The following is a 19,145-nucleotide window of genomic DNA, read 5'->3' as shown; positions in this document are numbered from 1 at the left end:
CCATCGACTCAATAACGCCTTTGAGAGTTTATAAGCATTCCCTCGCATGTATAACACCTCAATTGTTACTTTTGTTTCCATTTTCTATATAACACCGCTATTGAATAAGATAACAAACGTTCGAAGATTAAATATTATTCTAGATCTAAAATGTCATGTACGCAGTCGTGAGGTCCAATTTCATTCAGCCTAGGCCATGGCTTTCTTTTCGGTTTTCCTGTGGTGCTACGGGCTCCCTGTTGGCAATATGACATCACCACAGGAAGACCAGACATAACACCAGGCTGGTGCGGCTCTAGAGCCAAGATTCATGCTTGTCGCTGGTGCTTTTCTTGACTCGGAGGTGACACCATATGAGGGCGGCGACCGTCAGTGTGGCCCAGGCGGAAAGAACGCCTATGAACACGCTTAATGGGATACGCGGCTCGGCCGCGGTGCTCGTTGCTGCGTCTGACATCTCATTTGTGATTACGAGCGGCGTCGAGGTTCTTGACGCTATAGAGCAGACACATGGGTTAATCAGGTTGGCTTTTGGTTAACAGACGGGGAAAAAGTCTGTAGATACGACTGACGTGGAAATATTCAAACCTTTCATCCTTTAAAAAAAATTCACTTTTCTCCGTATTATTTGATTTGAAATTTGATATAATTGAGCTGTTTTATTTGTAGGCTGGATTGTTATTTACTGTGTTACAAGCGGATTTACTTCACTTAGGGCGGTAGAAGCCCTCTAATTATTGGGGACGATGAAGAAACATTAAAAGAAAACAATGGGGGACACAGCCACGCCCCTACTGGTCATTTCCTTATAATTTTAGAAAATATTTGGGGGAGGGGGGGGGGGCACGTGCCCCCAGTGCCCCATCCCCTGCTAAGGCCCTGTCACTATTGAGATGAGCATCTCATTTGCAAATCAACTAGGAAACGAACTAACGGTAGAAATCCCAAAAAGGCAAAGAGAATCGCACTTCTGTTGCATATCACGCGAGATCTAGATTCTCGCCAGGTTTTTTGTGAAACTTTGCCGAATTTGATGATTTATCCCACCGTTTACGTTCAACACAGAAATTTTACCGATCCAGAGATACTTAAAAAACAACTTACTTTGTAAATTTGCAGTTGGCGTCTCGCTTTTGTCAACAGAATTTCGTGTGATTGCTGTAAAAAAGTTAACAAATCACTTAAGTTAACAAATCACTTTTCTTTTACCATTCCCTGATCCCCTTTACAACGCGCAGCCTAACATCATTCATCTGGAATATTCCATCCTGCCTAAAAAAACTCAGCGAGCGATAACCTCCCCCTCCCAACCTCGTTCCCAGGGCCCTCTCCCTTTCCTGTCATTTGGGTGGATTACTTGGTGTAATAAATAAGCATAAATTATCCAATGTTAATCTTCAAAACAAGATGGTGGCAGAGTCGGAAGTCACGCCCGTTTTCACTCGGTTTGGGTTAGCTAAGAATTCCTGCGATTTTTAATATTTGAATTTGTTAATTTCAATTCATAAACAAGGACGCGCCTGTAAAGACTTTGAGGCAAAGTATTTTTCAGGTTTCGTTATTTTTACGCACGAGCAAGAAAATAACGTCACATATCAATCAATGGCTGTCGTTTTTCTAAATGGTCTAAAAGAGTCTGGGCGAGCGCGCGGGAGACCTTTGGTATTCTAAAACGTTAGGGACTAGGCTCCATTTCTAAGATGGCTGCCAGAAAAATCGTAGTAAACACGAATTCCTGCAAGTATACGTGGAAATTATCAACTTACAAAGCTCTAAAGCGATAAAAAAAACGGAAAAATTTATTGAAGCGGACTCCCAAATATGGTATGTAATGCCTAATAAGGAAATAACCGAGCGAGCTAGAAAAACGACAGTTCTCAAAACAAGATTGACTGATATGTATCAAACGAGCGCGCGCTGTTTTTGAATTTTATTTTCAATCACATATTTTTGCCTTTTTGTTGTAGAAAACAAATCCCAAGCAATTCTCTGTTATTCCCTTGTGTACAAAACACTGCTTCCAACAGTCGATCTGCGGCTCTGCTTTTTCGATGTTTAATTTTAAATGCACTGCAAAATTTGAATAAATTAGCCGCAGACCAATCAACATGTAGAACGCAGTGGCCGATCCCAGAGCCATTTCCTGCCGACCAAATGACGGGAAAGGGAGAGGGCCCTGGGAATGAGGTTGCTCCCCCTCCCACCCACCCACAAACTCACTCCTGTCCCATCCCCTTGTTTTCTTTCCTTGTACAATTATCTTGAAATCAACTTAAAAAGACTTACCTTGAGAAGGTCTTTTTGGTTTTCGTCTCCATAGAAACGCACTTCTGTAATCACGGCCCAGGTGATTACTGACTACGCATGTGTAGAGCCCAAACTCCCGCTCCGTCAGATTCTCCAGACGAAGCTCCACCCCAGACTCTTGGGAGTCACCGCCGACTGGTATTGTCTTATAGTGTATGGGGTCTATGACGGTAAACTTCCCTCTCTCGAGGTCGATGGGCCCATTAGGCACACTATTCCATCGTATCCACCGGAAGTCGGGTAGTGTACCGCTGACCGCTACAATGCAGGCTAGGGTAGCATTTTTACCTATGTCGGAAGTGGTGTTTTTGGGATAGTCGCATTTTAGTATTGGCTTCGTACGTAATTTCACTGCAAATAGAAAAAAAACTATTTTAACAACTCTGTGTTCCAAGGCAAATTAAACATTTAGTGAAAGTTTCAGAGCCCCCCCCCCCCACCCCCCTTACTACTTCCCCCAGAACACAGCATGGTGTACGCGCGAATGTTCGTCGTAGAGATTTAGAAACTACTCGTATATATACCCATACCAGCGCGAGACTTATTTTAAAAAAGCTTTACAAGTTTGCTTCTAAAGCCTTATCATCATTTGAATACATGTGAAGAATGTGTCTTGATTTCACACTCATAACACCGTAGTCAAACCAAGCGAGTACCCCTACGGGATCAATGCTCACTTACTCACGACTTGCAGCGTGTATGTGTGATTAATCTGGCCATACGGATTTGACACCACGCATGTGTAATCACCAGTGTCCGCTGGAACCAAGTCTCGCAGGCGCAGGTACCATTGATTAGTTTTGAGGCCGGGCTGGAGCCTGCGATGGGTTATGGGTTTTCCGTTCTTTAACCAGGTGAATGTCAATGGTGGTGTTCCCTCAGCTTTACACTTGAGTTTGATAGTATGCCACGCCGGCCATGCAATAAACGTGCCCTTCATCTTCTGCTGTTGAGCAAAGTATGGGGGACCTATGGGAGGGTAACATGCTGTTATTCTGATTGTTTTCTGATTGCAGACAGAGTTTCGATGGTGTAAAACGTACATAATGCTCAACGATGAATCCAAAAGGTGATGGCATGTGCTTCCGCACGTTCATAGCAGTAGCAGCGGATCAAGGGGGAGGGTTTAGGGGGTTTAAACCCCCTTTTGGGCTGCCAGAAAGCCAAAAACAAAAAATTAACCCCTCCCCCCTTTGTAACTTCGCCCCTTTAGCGAAAAGCTAGATCTGCCCCTGCATACCTCGCATCTCTTAGTTTAGAATACAAGACAAACAGCAAAGTCTACAGCTTATAAGATCTGTTTTTGTGGTCAATTCTCCTCAGTATTATAGGCTTAGTGCTGACATTGCTCAAAATTGTAAGTATCTCCATAATCATTTGTTGGGCATAACACTGTTTATCAACACTATGATCTAAAAACATCGTTAAGAACATTTTGAGCCTTAAAATGCTCCGCCCAGCCTCAACTGAAAATTAGACGTTCTTATAAAAAGGGTGTATTTTAAGGCAATTTCCTTAGTTGTTTGAAGTGTGGTTTGCAGAGGTTCTCGCTTGCTCGCAAATGGTCATCACGGACGGATGGTTGAGGTTGATCTAGTTATATAGCTACACTCGCGCAAAGTAGGCTTGTCAGATCCGTATGACATTTGTATGTAATTTTTTTCTTGAGATTTATTGTCAGGGAGTATTACCCAATACACTGGCGAGTCGTGGAGGATGTACGCAAGGCTCGCGGATCTACTATACCGTGATTGACAGGTAAAGAGGCGGGGTCAAGAAGGCCACGACAGTCTCGAGACATTGATCTCTCAGGTGTCAGATTAAATTGACAGGCTGTCACTCAAAATGAGAAGCTTGATGACGGCTGAGACAGCGTCAAGAGGCAGCTAACACCAGTCACAAGTGATACTGAAGAGACTCGACACGGAATTCCTAGTGACTGTAGTTTGTACTTCGCTACAAGGTTTCGATTCTTTCGTTTCGTTTCGATTCTCGAGAATTGCTATAAGTGTACCCATAGCGATGATTTGCATTTTAGTAAATGGAACGTAAAAAGATTGTAGTGCTATTGTTCCTGCACCTTGCTTAATCATCATCCGGTTCAAAGCTCAGATAACCATAGGTATTTTCGAATATTTCTCTTCCGTTTATCCACCTTTTAAGTATTGAACCTTACTTCTGCTAAACGCATGTTAAGCTATCTCTAATGTTGGCCCAGTCTCTTTGCAAGGTTAAGCTTTCCGGTTTTTGTTATTGTCATTGCCGTTGTAGTGCACTTATCAAACCACAATGTGGTTGGTGTATGCTTTTGCCAGTGAGGTAATGGGACAATTCCTAAATTCCTACAAGATAAAAATCTACATAAAAAAAGAAAATCGAAATTTTGTCTAATGACGATTTTCTTGGTGCGTTTTGAAAGTGAAACGTAGAGAAAAGTAGAGGCAGGCCGGTAGCCAGGGGTTTCGGGGAGTTCGGAAGAACCCCCTCACTCGAATATCGAGCTTCGAGATAGGACAAGCTACCTAAGAAAAAAATTTTCCGATTTGAAAAATGGGGAAACGAACCCCCCCCCCCCCCTCCCCCTTCCCGCAATCCTGGCTAAGGGCCTTTTGGGCCCCCGGGCCCGAAAATGTGCTGGAACAATCAGGGTTATCTTGCAAAACTTTCAAGACTTCTCAACATTGTCTTTACGCGCAAATTAATTTCGCGTAACATAGTCACTTAAAGCATGGTGACTATTTCATCTCGCGTTTGATAGTCTACCCAGCCAGGTGCTAGTGCGGTATGGTCACTTGCCACTTCCTTTCTGGACGACCATGAGCTAATTGCACCAAGGAACCACACCCTTACAACTTCCATCTTTGTACGACCATAAGGAAATGGGGACACATCGATGTCTCCTTGATATCAAGTGCCATTTGAAATGTTCCAAGGTCACTCCTTTTATTGAGATAAACATGCTTGCTTGTTGCGCTAAGTCAATTGATAAGAGGATTCCGTAACTTAAAATTCTTAAATACATGTTTTTTTTTATCAAATTGAACAGTTTTATCTTCGATGGCAAATTTATCTTCGTTACCGATCCTAATTCGTTTATGATAGCGATTCCATATTTTCACAGGTATAGAGGTTGCATAGCTGCACGAAACTCAGTGTTGTCCTAAGGGTCCGTATTGACATTTGCTGGTTTTAACACGTCATTCTACTTCCTCGCTCAACCCCTAACACCTCATTATACTCAATCGACAAATACTTATTTTATTATAATTTATATTCCATTGATATGACACACGGAAAGCGATGAAAGCATTCTTCAATTTATTTTTTGGAAAGACAATCATCTAGGGACGACCAGTTAATCTGAAGAAATTCGTATAACATTGCAAAATTTTATCCGTTTAAACCTTACTCGCGCTAAGACTGGTCATTATCTCACTAAGACGTGCATGCCGAACGAGGAGAATAATGAAACATATGTCGTCCTGATGGTCCTATAAAAAGGCTTAAATCTCTCTAAGGATATCGTAATGTCACGCTCTACGACTTTTCAAACTGGACGTTTTAAGATTACCTAAGCCCCATAGGGGTTTAGAGCGAGAAAGCCCCGTGGCTTGGCCAGTTCCCAAATCAGCCCTTGTGACAATCTGTGTGTAAATAAGTTCGAGTATCTTCCGCTGTATTTAGTATTTCCGGTAAAAGGACTTTGTCCCGGGGCACAGGAAATGCTTGGCTGACTACTAGAATGGCAACAGAACCAACAGTTACGGGAAGCCAGCCGTCGAGATAACATTGATCACAATTAGCACAAGTCAAGTGAGGGAACTCATTGTGCTAGACAGATGAAGTTACGTTTGCTTTGAGGACAAACACGCAGTGCTAAAGAAATCTCGAATAATAGTAATAGTTGACCTTTTGAGATTATAAAAGTGCAAAGATAAAAATGGAGTAATCAAAATAACATCTTGTTCTATAGATAGTTTTGTTTTCTGTTTCCGATACTTGTTGAAGAAGGTTCTAAATAACATCTTACATTTTTATGCGCTTGTGTTGCATTTCTAAAATGTTATGATTAGAACGCATTGTGTTGTAAGAATACTTCTTTCGGCCTTGACAAAATAATGATGCTTACAGTTTCATTTTTTCCCTACATCTCTACTTATCCTTTTTTTTTTAAAAATGAGAGAGCATGTATTTTATTGGCATGCCGTTCGTGAAAGTTTGCTAATGGTTTTATGCCTCATTACGTTATGGATTATTAGCGCATTGAAAAGCGTGTAGCTATCAATCGGACGTGCAATTGGATCCGCAATGCCTGTGGATTTTCGCATATAATAGCACTTGTGCCGATGCTGAGATCTGTGGTGATCTTCTCTATAAGCCTCTCTTAAGACATTTAAAGTCTCATCTCTCCAATCGCTGCAGCTTACCATATCTCCAGGCATTTTCAAAATGCCCTTACGAGTGAGCCCTAAATTCGACTGGTTTTAAGAAAATCGCGCACTGTCGCTGCGGTGTATGTAATCTCCACCCTCGCACTAACGGCGTTCTTTTACTGACGCCTTTACGAAAGGTTCCGACTCCGTGTCACCGTTATACTCGCACTCGTGCAATGGCACGCTTGTATTTTAGCCAAGATAAAAATCTCATAAAGCGGTGACAAACAGATCGATCGCCCTGAGATCTGCCATCGCAGTGCTTCGATGACATGCCGATAGAGTACATGAAAATACCCCAGCCATTCTAGCATTCTCCCGCGGCGCTACCCTGTATACACAAACCAACGCACACTCATGGCTAAACCTTTATGTTTGCGTGGGTTTTTAAATTGGCACTTATGTTTGTCATTCTGTGATCTGCAATTTAATTTTTTTTGTTCCTCCACGACGCATATCAAAATTTACTTAGTAAAAAAAAAAGGAAAGAAAAGAAAACTAATTTAATTTAATAAGTGCGTAATGACAAATAACCCACGCTGTTGTATCAGTGTAGTAACAGATTGAACAGTTGGGTGCCTCAAACATTACAAATCCGCTACGACCTCAGCACCGCTCACAGACCCTTTCTAAGCCCTACAGGCACTCTAGGGAAGGAATAATTCTCTTACCTCTAGATGATGTAGCCAGAGCCGCTATACCGCGAAGAAGTAACAACACAAGCGATACGTCAGTGGCATGCATGGCGTTTTCGTTTAAAGTCTCTCTGTGTTTCCGTGTGTTGTTCTTGTAAGGGGTGGATATCGCGCGTGCTATGTCGGTCCTTCTCTGTTTCTTAACGTGCCTCTGATTGAATCAGCAGCGCGGAGGGTTTTCTCCGCAAAGGGCGTCTTTTGGGCTGGCGACAAAGCTTTTATCGTGCTGAACCGGGCTATGTCACTGCTGATTGGATGGTCACAATCGGTCCATTTCCTCAAGCTCGCACACAGATTGGACTCATAAACATTCCATAAGAACTCTTGCTCGCTGCAGCACATGCGACACCAATCTGCGAGCCTTCAATCATGAAATCCTCAGCGCCCTTGTCAAAATAAGCTTGTCCAACTAAACTCGGTTCATAAGACTTAAATGACAGCACGCCAAGGCTCGCGCGCACTTACGATCCCACTAATTTACGCGTGCATACGTCACGCTTGAAACTAGCCAATCATATCCGATCCTTTACCTTGCTTTCGTTTGTTTATTTACAATCGGCACTCGTCTTCACCTCCGAGGGGTGTCCCAGCAGTCGTCACAAGGAAATTGCAAAATCCCTCAAGCAGGGGAACTAAGAAACTCGTATTTGCCCACTATCCGGTTCCATGTGGTCTTGTTCACCCTGTTGTTTGATTGTGGTTAGCTGAGACTATTGACAGAGCTGCAAACAAGGACGTGTTTTCCCAGCAAGCTTGTACTTATTCTTTATTTTCTATCACGTCGCTCGTGTTATGTGGTTCTTGTGGGTACACTTTGAATGGCAGTGTTGAAAAACTTTAGTGTTTTGCTGAAAACAATTGTAAACACTATGTTTGGACAATTTGACGTGATTTCCTAACGAGGAGCGTTGAGCTGATACAAAAGCGCTAGTTATCATGTGTGACAATAATATCGATACAAGGAAACCGCTTTTTTCAGGAAAATAAAAAAATATCCACATTGCTGTCGAAGTGCACAAAACCTTCCCAAAATTAAAAATAATAAATTAGAAATAGCTTAAGTTAAGATTTTTTGAACGGATGGCGGTTAACGGTAAAACACTAGAAATTAGCTCTCTCTCTCTCTCTCTCTCTCCGTATATTTATATATTTTATATTAGCTAAACCACATACAAACACACCAAACACAACAGAACTTGACGAAAGCCTGCTTGTTTATTTATTTTTTTATCTTATCGAGATCGTGATGAGAACCCCGAGCTAGCGTTTGGTTTTCATTATATTGCTTAGTTGCCTTGGGGTCTGCAGAGAGAATGTATCACCCGTGAAACTCACGAAAACTTACTCACTGGATGCCCTCTATTTTAATAAGAACGTCTAGTTTTCAGATAAGGCTGGGCCGTTTTTTATTTTTTGTATCATTTTAAGGCTGTAAATACTCTTAACGACCTTCTTAAATTTCAGTAGATATGAGTAGATATTTTATACAAAATAAATCGATAACAATGATTTTAAGATTGCTTTTATGAAATTATTTAAATGTACATTTTAGTCAAACCAAAAGAGTATGTAGAATTAGTGTTTTCCTGCATAATCGCACTCATTATGTTTCTAGTGATTAAACTCAAATTAAACTTTAAATTATCCGTTCGAAAGACATGATATATCATTATGCTCCCTTGGAGGTTTTGGAGTTTGTAAATTGTGGTAGATATGAACTTATCGCTTCGTTAGTAATCCTTTGAATTATTTGTTAATCAGGAAATTATTTATTTTTGTATGTGCTGATTCGGTCGAACACACATTTGTTAGGATGATATTTTATTGTTTCAGGTGGTTACCCTTTAACTTGATCATCCTTTCTAAGTTATCTCTCAAAACAACTTTACATGACCTAATCGCTTGCTATTGTGTACAAATGAATTGTGTATTTCGTATCTCAAGTTTCTATAGAGCATTTTTGCTAAAGATCCAAGGTCTACATACCCCTCCCCCCATCAATTAGAGAACTTCTATTTGCGAGTGTGGCTTTTAGCCGACAGAAAAAATCTCAAATAAGCCTATTTACCCCCCCCCCCCCCCCTTCTTGGCGACCAAAAAGTAAGTCATTTCCTTTTAAGGAATATTCATATACTATGCTTTTTCCATATGATTCCTATGACTGCGCACCCCCCCCCCCCCCCCGTCAGCCAATCCTGAGTATGCGCCCTACCCATTTTACTTCGACACGTTAGAAAAAACAACAACCACAACTGTCGGTAAACCAAAAGTGTGTGATACAAAAATTTTTTAAAAAACACATGTCTAAAAAGAGAGAATGATGCTAAGAAAGTTTTGGGGCTGCTTTGAGGAATTAAAAAAGGTGTGAACTTCTCGATCAAAAAGGCTATGGTATGGCTGCCTAAGAGACTAATTGTTTTTTTAGGAAAAATCATAGAGAGTTAAACTGCGATAATGATATTGAAGGTGATATTTAGTTGTTTCTTGTCCTTTTTACAAAGAAAGCCGAAAATGCAATCATTATTCCCGCTGACGACTGGTTCATTCATGATACGCCCACATCAAGCCATCGAGGTGGTCATTTTTTTTATTAGCAACACGCTTCTTCATTTATATTAATCTTTTCCTCTCTTCTTTCCGTTTCTATACATTGCTTATATTTTTATCATTCTCACTTATTTTTGTTTTTCAAAATGTTTTCGATAGCGCGGTAACCGCTCGGGAATTCGTCGGTTTCAAGAAATATCTGTATTACCACAAAACATGATTCCCCTAGTCATTCTTACCAATATATAAGATGGCTCTAGTGTAAAAAGGAATGGAAAGAGAAATAGGAAAACGACAACTTCCACTAAATTTTTAAAGAAATTTTTACAGGATGCTTGCTATTGCTATTTAAATACCGAATTTATCACAATCTCTGTGGTTATGTTACTGTTTTTTCGCTAGAGTAATAAACTTATGCTTGACATAAAATGACGTACAAGAGCTCTCAGTTCAATTATAATTAAGAAAGAGAGAACATGGTGACTCAATAAAAAATAAATAAAAGATTATAACCTAGGGGATGTTTACAATTAAGTTGATAAGTTGATGCTAATACCAGTTTTGTGAGTTTGAGGTGCGTGGCGCCCACATTTCCCACCTGCTGGTGTCGTATTAATTCCAGCTCGCTCACATCCGTCGTGTTTTGCAGTTAGAAAATAATGATAAAAAATGGTCAATGCATTATTTTAAGATCGTAAGGGTAAGCGCTTGCTTTAAATGTAAATTTAGTTCAAGCTACCTTCCAGTCCAGGCGTTTCCCATTTCCTGATGAAGAGGTCATATTGTTTTACTAATAATGGCTAATTTTTGGCTACGAAATGTTCTGTTCTGTGCTTATATTCGGTTTTTACTTTGTCAACCAACCCGTTGTGGTTATCTTATTGTTTTATATCTGTGTGTTATTTGCTATCACACTCGGGGTGACCTCTTTCAATGTATCTCATTGCAAAAAGAAAGTTTTACAATACTATCATCTTATATCTAGATGAAACTGCATAGAATGTTATCTGGCGTGGGTGCCAATTCATACGACCGAACTGTCAGGTATTTTTAGTTCAATATCTACCAATCTGCCTATGTACTCCAAAGACTTCTCGACGCACTAATGAAAGTTATTCTCAACAGAACTCCGTTAACTAAAACTCTGAAGAAGGCGCGTACCCAGGACCCAGGATGGGTACGGGGGGGGGGGGGGGGGGGGGGGGGGGGGGGGTGGGGGGTGGGGTGCGTAGTCATAAGTATGATGTACGCAACACCCTGTGTATGCGCCTGTGAAGGGATGCAAACATCGCTAGTTAGACTTAGCGAGATTCATCGGTCGAAAGCATTTAACTGCTCTTATTTCCATATGTGCTCGTTAGAACTCATTGAAGGATAATAACCGAATTAGGCATTGGAGTCGATCAAAAGGATAATCCAAGGGAAACGGAAAATGATCCGAATTAGAGAGATCGAGTTATCCGGGTTTTCAGCCCTGACAAAAAAAGCTATAAACCAAAGCGGTGCCCTTGTAGCGCTATCATTAACATGACCATTATTAACATGACCTATCGCGTCTCACCAAACTGGGCCGCATTCGTTCATGTTCTAGAGATTCCTCTCCGCATGAGGCCCAAGGTGTTTCCAGTTCGTATTATCCTGCTATTTCCTCTGCACCTTTCGTTTATTCCCTCCGCATGTCGAGTGAAATTTTCCCACAGGAATACATGTTACGGGGTTTTCATTTCCTGAGGTGAGAACGTCGAATCGGACACGCCGGAAGACAGATAATTGCAGAGCTCGTGTTTCCGAGGCTTGGACGTTTATATAGTAATTAACCTGGTCGCAGCATTTTCTGACTTGGTATTCCTGTGTCATTAGTCCTGTGCATGCAAAAGATAAAGAGACTATCAGCATGTCCTTTTGTCTTGTCATCTGTCGAGAAAAACTCCGCCAACAATACGGGCTGATGTTCGCGTTGTTTGCTGCTGATATTGTATCTTTTAAATTCGAGTCTTTTACTTGTCCTTTGCTAAGAAAATTATTCACATGATTCACATATAATGCACGATATTCGACCATAAACTGCTGCTATTACACAACTTTACACAAACTCGCACATCATAGTTAAGCCTCCGCCAAGTTTTTTTTTATTTTTTTGGCAGCGACGGAGGATGTATTTAATGCCCGGTTACCCAGAGGATGCATTCATGAGCTCAAAGAAAAGAGACAAACCATAGACGTCGTTTTTTAAAAGAATATCACTGATGCCACTGAAACTAGCCTATAACGATCATCCGCTGACCCGCACGCACCCACTTGTGTAGGACACAAACGCTGTGTCAAATTATACATACTGTTTTGTGTGCTTTGCTCAGAATGAGTTAAGAAAGGATTGAGTTTTGAGATGCAATCAAAACAATAGCACAAAAAAACACGTTTTATTAATCACAGATATTATGCATTAAACAATAGAGAGCATGCGCACGTGCATTAGTTACGATATCACTACCATTGTGACTCAACGAGTCCTCAAGCGACCCACGGAGCTCAGGAGCTCGGATATTTTTCACCTCACGTCATAGCGAGCTGTATGTGCCGTAACCGACCAAGGTATGGCTAGGTAATTTTCTCCCTATTAAGGTGCGGTCGCGACCAGCACACAGGTACCTGAGGGGAGGATGTCTCCGCCTCTCTTCTGTCCCAACCTTTTTGGCTTGCTACCCAGGCTAGGACTTATTCCCCCCGATTGTCGGTTTCACTTTGAGTCGGTGTAGACATGGGGCAGTTCTCGGTGTTTCCATGGAATCGATCTCATTTTGGACAGATGTAAGTGATGTTGACACGAACGGGGCCAAAGTAGGACCATTGCGTGTGAACGCGCGACAGACCTACGGAAGCCCAGCGGGGCCACTGCCCTATTCGGTTTCGCATTTCAATGTTTTGTTATAAACATCACGAGTTTGTATTTTGCTTTTGCGGGTTTGTATTTTGCTTTTGTGGGTTTGTATTTTGCTTTTGCGGGTTTGTATTTTGCTTTTGCTAGTTTGTATTTTGATTTTGCTAGTTTGTATTTTGCTTTTGCGGGTTTGTATTTTGCTTTTGCTAGTTTGTATTTTGCTTTTGCGAGTTTTTATTTTGCTTTTGCGAGTTTGTATTTTGCTTTTGCGGGTTTGTATTTTGCTTTTGCGAGTTTGTATTTTGCTTTTGCTTGTTTGTACTTTGAAAAGGCTTGATAGTTGTCTGGGGGAGGGGTGGGTTTTATTTATTTCGAGGGGAGGGGTGGGAATACCCTCCACAGCTGGCTCGCAAGCTAAAGTAGCTATTTAATGACCATCCTCGGCGTCTGGCGTTACGGTTGTTTACTCAGTACGCCCTGGGTCCCCGAGGATGCTAAATGACTTCCCTGCTATCATTGAGCCAATCAGCAGACGTTTGCTGTTCAGAAAGTTCTTTCGCACAATATAGATCTCGCATGCGTGTTCGATAAATGGCGCTTCACACGGGATTATTATTATTTTATATTACTGACAGAAAATATGCAGATGTCGATTTTCTAGAGAAGGATTTTTCTGAATAAATTTTTCTGGATAAAAGTCGCTAAAATACAGGAGATTTGGTGCTCCACGCGGGAGAAGAGGTCAAAATCTTGAGACTCTCCCCTAATGCGGGAGAGTTGACAGGTAATATGTACTTTGCATTTGCGAGACGAGAGCAGAAGAGAAGGGGCGGCGTTCGTTGGTCGGTGCAAGGAATATGCGACTGAGCTCGGGTAAAGTTTGGACCTGTCTCATTCCACACCGACGATGGTAAACAGCCAAGCCAACGAAGAGGTGCCAGCTAAGAAGATCGGAGCGGAATTGAAGAATGCAGTAATATAGGATTGTGCTAGGGTGAGATCAGCAAGTTGGCAGGGGAAACTTGTCACGCAAAGGTGGGTTGATGAAGAAACAGGGAAGAATGCTTCTCATGTATGTCAGTATGGAAGACTGCACCTACCAGCACCATACATACACGAGCTATATAAACAGATGCAACCAACAAAGGTTTATCATAAGAACAAGACTGCACCTACCAGCACCATAGCGGGCCTACATGAGCTATATAAACAGATGCAACCAACAAAGGTTTATCATAAGAGCAAGACTGCACCTACCAGCACCATAGCGGGCCTACATGAGCTATATAAACAGATGCAACCAACAAAGGTTTATCATAAGAGCAAGACTGGGCTTTACACTGGTGACACTGTATCGAATGAACGGCAAGGAAGGAAGATAATCAAGCTCATGTTCTTGCTGAATGCAGGTATGGCGTGACACGGAAGCCATTTCGCAGTCGAGACGGTCGTTAGACCGCTAACCAATGAGAGAGCGCCAGAAAGCAACGGGCTCCTGAATGGTCTTTTTCGAGCACCCCGTTTTTTATGCGAGACCGAGCATTATTAGGCGGAAAAAATTGCGCGAGCATGCATTAGCCGAGCACATCGAAATTTTTGGGGGACCATTCGGGGGCTCTAAAATCTGCTGTTCAAGCATCAAGCTGGTTTTAGGGATAACAACAACATACCGTTTGTACAGTAAGAGCTCCGGCGCTTATTAGATTTTTTTCGACTTTCAGACGGGGCGCTTATTCGGGGAAGGTGCTCATTAATAGTTTTGGTTCAAGGCAGTGCTTATTCGGGGAGCGCTTATTCAAAAGGATAATACTAAAACACCAATAATCATGAAAAGAGCTGAAAAGAGCACCTCAAATTTGTAACAGTGCTTTTCATCACTATGGGATGAGAATTTGAAGTCATGGCAATGTAGGATTGCAAAAATATCCACGGATTCAAAATATGTTTCCAGAAATCTCTTTTCAAGTTTACCATTGCGATTTTAGCTCGCACTAAACTACCCAAGCAAACTGTTATTATATTATCCCTTTCAACATACCTTTCATTTGACTTGATCTCTATCACATCTAAAATAAGAGAAACGTATTAGATTCGATTCAATGGGCGCATTAATGATTCATAATTCTTAGAAACAGAGTCAGAGATTTCACTTACCATCCATTTTAACGAGAGAAGAGCCAAAGAGACGCACGTGAGGTTGCTACAACGCTGTGCCCTACCGCTGATCACTCGTTCCCACATCGCTGTTCCCCGCTCCCTGTTCCCCGTTCCCCGTTTTAGTAACATCCTTATTTAAAAATACAAACTCGCAAATGCAAAGTACAACCTCGCAATTGCAAAGTACAAACTCGCAAAAGCAAAATACAAACTCGTGATGTTGATTGCAAAACATGGAAATGCGGAACCGAATAGGGCGGTGGCCCCGCTGGGCTTCCGTATAGACCCGACCTGAGATTTGAGCAGTTTCTAATTGAACCGAGTCCGTCTAAATGTGACGGTTTTAGTAGACTTAGATTAAAGTCCGAAACATTGGAATCTTTCGACTTCGGTTTTGTCTGCTTTCGCTATACTATCATACAGCGTTACCTGATAAAACTGTTTGCGCGCGAGGATGCCAAACTTTTTCTCTCGCGCGCAGCTTTTTCCAGCCATGGTAACGCGTCTGGCCGTTGTTTCGTCACAGGCAAAAGTGGCGTGTACAAACAGATTTTCACACTTCTTGCTGAAACTTCGGTGAGGCAAGACGTACATACTTTGCAACTGCGAAAAGAAACGAAAAATAAGCTAGAACAATGCCCGAAAGTCATAAAAATTCGTGAGTATCAGGCAGACTCTTCTATAGATTAGTTTTTTTCTTTTTTAAGTGAAACAAAGTGATAAAACACGATTAAACGATGGACGGAAAACTCCATTCTTGAAGATGGTATATTCATATGGTATGATCTTACCTTTAGTCGCAAGCGGACTCGAAGAGAAAGTGGCGAATCTCTTCGTCCGCCAGATAAGAAGGCCAAACAGCCACCCGGCACGTCCGCAAACTGCCCGCTAAACGAGACGAGGGTAAAGACATGTTCATTAATTGGTTAAACTTACGCCTTCCTTGAAAATAAAGAGATGACTATATATAGATAATGGACCTTTATTTGATTATAAGAACAGTATTTATTCAAAAGATCACAAAAAATTGTTCCTCCCCGATTTTTATTTCTTGTATGCTAACACTAGGTTCCATCCCCTGCGCTCGAAGTGACCGTCTCCACGGCGGCTTCGACTCCACGGCAAAGAAAGCGTAGGGCGTGCCGTGAGTAAATCAATCATTTCTACCATTTTTGAATTATCGAATATATGATAATAACAGCAATAAAAACAACAACAATAATAGTAATGATGATGATGATGATGATGATGATGATGATGATGATGATGATGATGATGATGATGATGATGATGATGATGATGATGATGATGATGATGATGATGATGATGATGATGATGATGATGATGATGATGATGATGATGATGATGATGATGATGATGATAACATAAAGAGAAAGAGAAAACAACAACTCCCTGGAGAAACTGAAGCTGTTAGAAAAAAGGCACGACATAAATACATTTCTAAGCTAACAAAGATAAATACGTGTTGCATGATGAAAAAATCTTTATAAAAAAGTTAGAAATTAATAATAACATTGTTTAAATAGTTGGGTTTTTATGAGTTTTGTTAAAATTGCAAAATGAATTGTTTTTAAAAAATTATTGCCCTTTAGCAATCGATGTTGCCATCACGGATGAAGAGCTTCGCCGGGAGTATTGTCTCGGTGCTGAGCTAGGACAGGGTGGTTACGGGAAGGTGGTCAGGGCCGACAAGATTGTACGATGGAGACGGTTCAAGCGACCAAAGACAGCTCCCGTAAGCTTGGGGAATAATTACTATGCTTTGCTGTGAATGGAATTTATTGTTAAATCTATTTTGTACTGTAAAACTGAATTCAAGTGCTTTTTGTCATAGGTCGCCATCAAATATATGCCAGACGACGCTTACGTCGCCATGTCCAGAGTATGTATTGACATCATATACCTTACCTTACTTATAAAGCATCAATTGTTTTTGTGGCCATGTCACTTATCCCGTTTTTTGTCGTAACAGTTCAAGGATCGCATCATTCCAACTGAGGTCCGCTATCTGCACAAATGCCATCACGTGAACATCATAGAGCTCCTTGCACACTACACCATGCTTGACAACGAACAGACCTCACGTCACGTGATAGTGATGGAACGGCCTGCGCAATGCCTCGATCTTTTTAGCTTCCTCGAGATTCAGCCACAAGGACGCGTGAAGGAGAAGGTCGCCAGGAAGATCTTCCGTGACGTGATGAGAGGGGTTGACTACCTGGACAAGAGGGGAATCCTGCACAATGACATCAAGCCAGAGAACATCCTGCTGGAGGTTGAGCCCGCGGACAAATCCTCTAAAAGGCCACGGTGTAGCGAGAGGAAGTCAGCAGCTTTTTCCTCCATTGCTGGCCCATCAGGCGAACACACGTCCGCCAGTGGAGCATCCAGTATCGAGCGTGCTGTTGCAAATATCCCTAAAGTCATTCGCGCCAAACTCATTGACTTTGGGTTCGCTACTGGTCGCAACGCAGACCCGAAAGTGTCCAAGTTTAGAGGTTAGCTCACATTTGGTATATTTCTAGAGTAGTGACGTGTGCTACAACTTATATAAATTATTGTATTGTTTATATATACCGGTGAACTTCAGAGGGATTCAAACAGCCCCTATCGCTCTAAAAGTGGACCGAGAATCACCTGTTTATTATTAGCACAGCTGTTGTTCAAAGTTGTTCTAACGAGGTACCAAAAGTTTATAAAGCGACCCAAAGTGACCATGTCAGCAACCGAGCGAGCGAATGTGCTTTGGTTTATTGTAGCACATTTATAAAAACCGATAGTGCCTCGGTAATCAAAGGCAATCTGTCTTGACAGGTACAATGCAATACTGTCCGCCCGAGTACGACTCACTCCGCACGTACTACCGCCGCGAGGCGAATGTGTGGGCTCTGGGCTGCACTCTATACGAAATGCTAACGGGCCGCGTGGCGTACAAAGGGCCCAGCCAAGCAGCTAACCAACCCCTTCAAATCCCCAAGTTCCTTTCGATGGGTAATTCCTATACTTGAGAAACTTGGGACATGGGGTAACCAGTGATTTAAAAAAAAAAAAGCGTTAGATAAACGTATGCCTCTGCGAAGACGTCGTTTGTCCATTATCAGATTACGTTTTTTTTTTATTTTGGGTAAATCTCCTTTTCCTTCTCACTTGTATCCCCGAGATTCGCTGATAAAATACTGATACATAATTTTGTTTTATTTTTCAAGACGCGTCTGAGCTTCTCCAAAAGCTGCTCGAAAAAGAGGCGTTCTGGCGGACGAGCCTGGAGAGCATCTCGCAGGATCCGTGGCTCACAAGGGGCTAGACAGGGGGGCTTGTATCTAGTGCCGTAGAATTCACTAAACAGATCTAGCTGAAGCAAGGCTGAAGTTTAGGAAATGTGAGACTCTTCTATAAACAGATCTAGCTGAAGCAAGGCTGAAGTTTAGGAAATGTGAGACTCTTCTAAAGGGTCTAGATATTCTAATGTAATAACATCCTAGAAAAGCTAGAGTTGGTAGAGGAAGAGTCTTCCTCTATCAACTCTGACAAAAGAGAAAGTTTTCCTAAATCTGTAAAATCCAATGTACTTTGTCTTGTGTTATTTCTGAATTGTTTCTCTTTTTTTGAATATCGTTAATGTTTTCTTCATCACATACTACAAATTTATGAAAACTCCTCTTATGATATTCTAGGAAATGAAATTTTGCAAATAAAATTAAGTGAAATGGCAAAAAAATTTCTCTTTGTTTTCGCATACGCGGATATTCGAACTTCGGGCATAATATTTGATTACCAAAGTACCTTTGTCAAGCTTTCCAAAGTACATTTTGTCCAAGCTGAAACGGGGACGCAGAAATTATTTATTGCTTTCTTTTCAAGTTCACTACTCGGCTGCGGGATGAATGTATGGCTAGTGATGATTTCAATCAGACCAATCAGAACGCCGCGTTGTAAAACAATACGAAGGAGAGCACGTGACTCGCTTGTGCCATCAGATCATAGGAAGAGTCAAATATCTTCTCTCTGCATTTTGGTACAGAACTGTTGTCGCCTGGGAATTTTAAGAGAAAGCGTTCTAAGTTTCACAGTTCATTCGCGCAGTTACGATTTTCAATTGCAAGCAAA

General features: G+C 41.6%; 2 protein-coding genes across 2 annotated transcripts; one reads left to right on the top strand and one right to left on the bottom strand.

The window, feature by feature from the left end:
- Positions 1-14: 14 nt before the first annotated feature.
- On the bottom strand, positions 15-7,988 carry LOC116619736 (fibroblast growth factor receptor-like 1). The gene is made up of 5 exons (XM_032384818.2): positions 7,412-7,988; positions 2,989-3,276; positions 2,287-2,658; positions 1,105-1,158; positions 15-495 (listed from the first exon to the last, which is right to left on the bottom strand). The coding sequence occupies exons 1-5, from the start codon at positions 7,482-7,484 to the stop codon at positions 296-298; spliced, it is 987 nt and encodes a 328-aa protein (XP_032240709.1). The 5' UTR covers positions 7,485-7,988; the 3' UTR covers positions 15-295.
- Positions 7,989-15,529: 7,541 nt separating this feature from the next.
- Positions 15,530-18,756, top strand: LOC116604067 (testis-specific serine/threonine-protein kinase 3). The gene is made up of 7 exons (XM_048729525.1): positions 15,530-15,675; positions 15,815-15,920; positions 16,086-16,161; positions 16,631-16,773; positions 16,873-16,920; positions 17,011-17,536; positions 18,245-18,756. Exons 1-7 carry the CDS (start codon positions 15,653-15,655, stop codon positions 18,340-18,342), a joined length of 1,020 nt encoding a protein of 339 aa, XP_048585482.1. The 5' UTR covers positions 15,530-15,652; the 3' UTR covers positions 18,343-18,756.
- Positions 18,757-19,145: the final 389 nt, after the last annotated feature.

This window comes from Nematostella vectensis, chromosome 6 (assembly GCF_932526225.1).
Source record: "Nematostella vectensis chromosome 6, jaNemVect1.1, whole genome shotgun sequence".
In the NCBI taxonomy this organism is placed as follows: Eukaryota; Metazoa; Cnidaria; class Anthozoa; order Actiniaria; family Edwardsiidae; genus Nematostella; species Nematostella vectensis.
The sequence above is the reverse complement of the archived record's forward strand: the minus strand, read 5'-3'. Positions and strand labels throughout refer to the sequence as shown.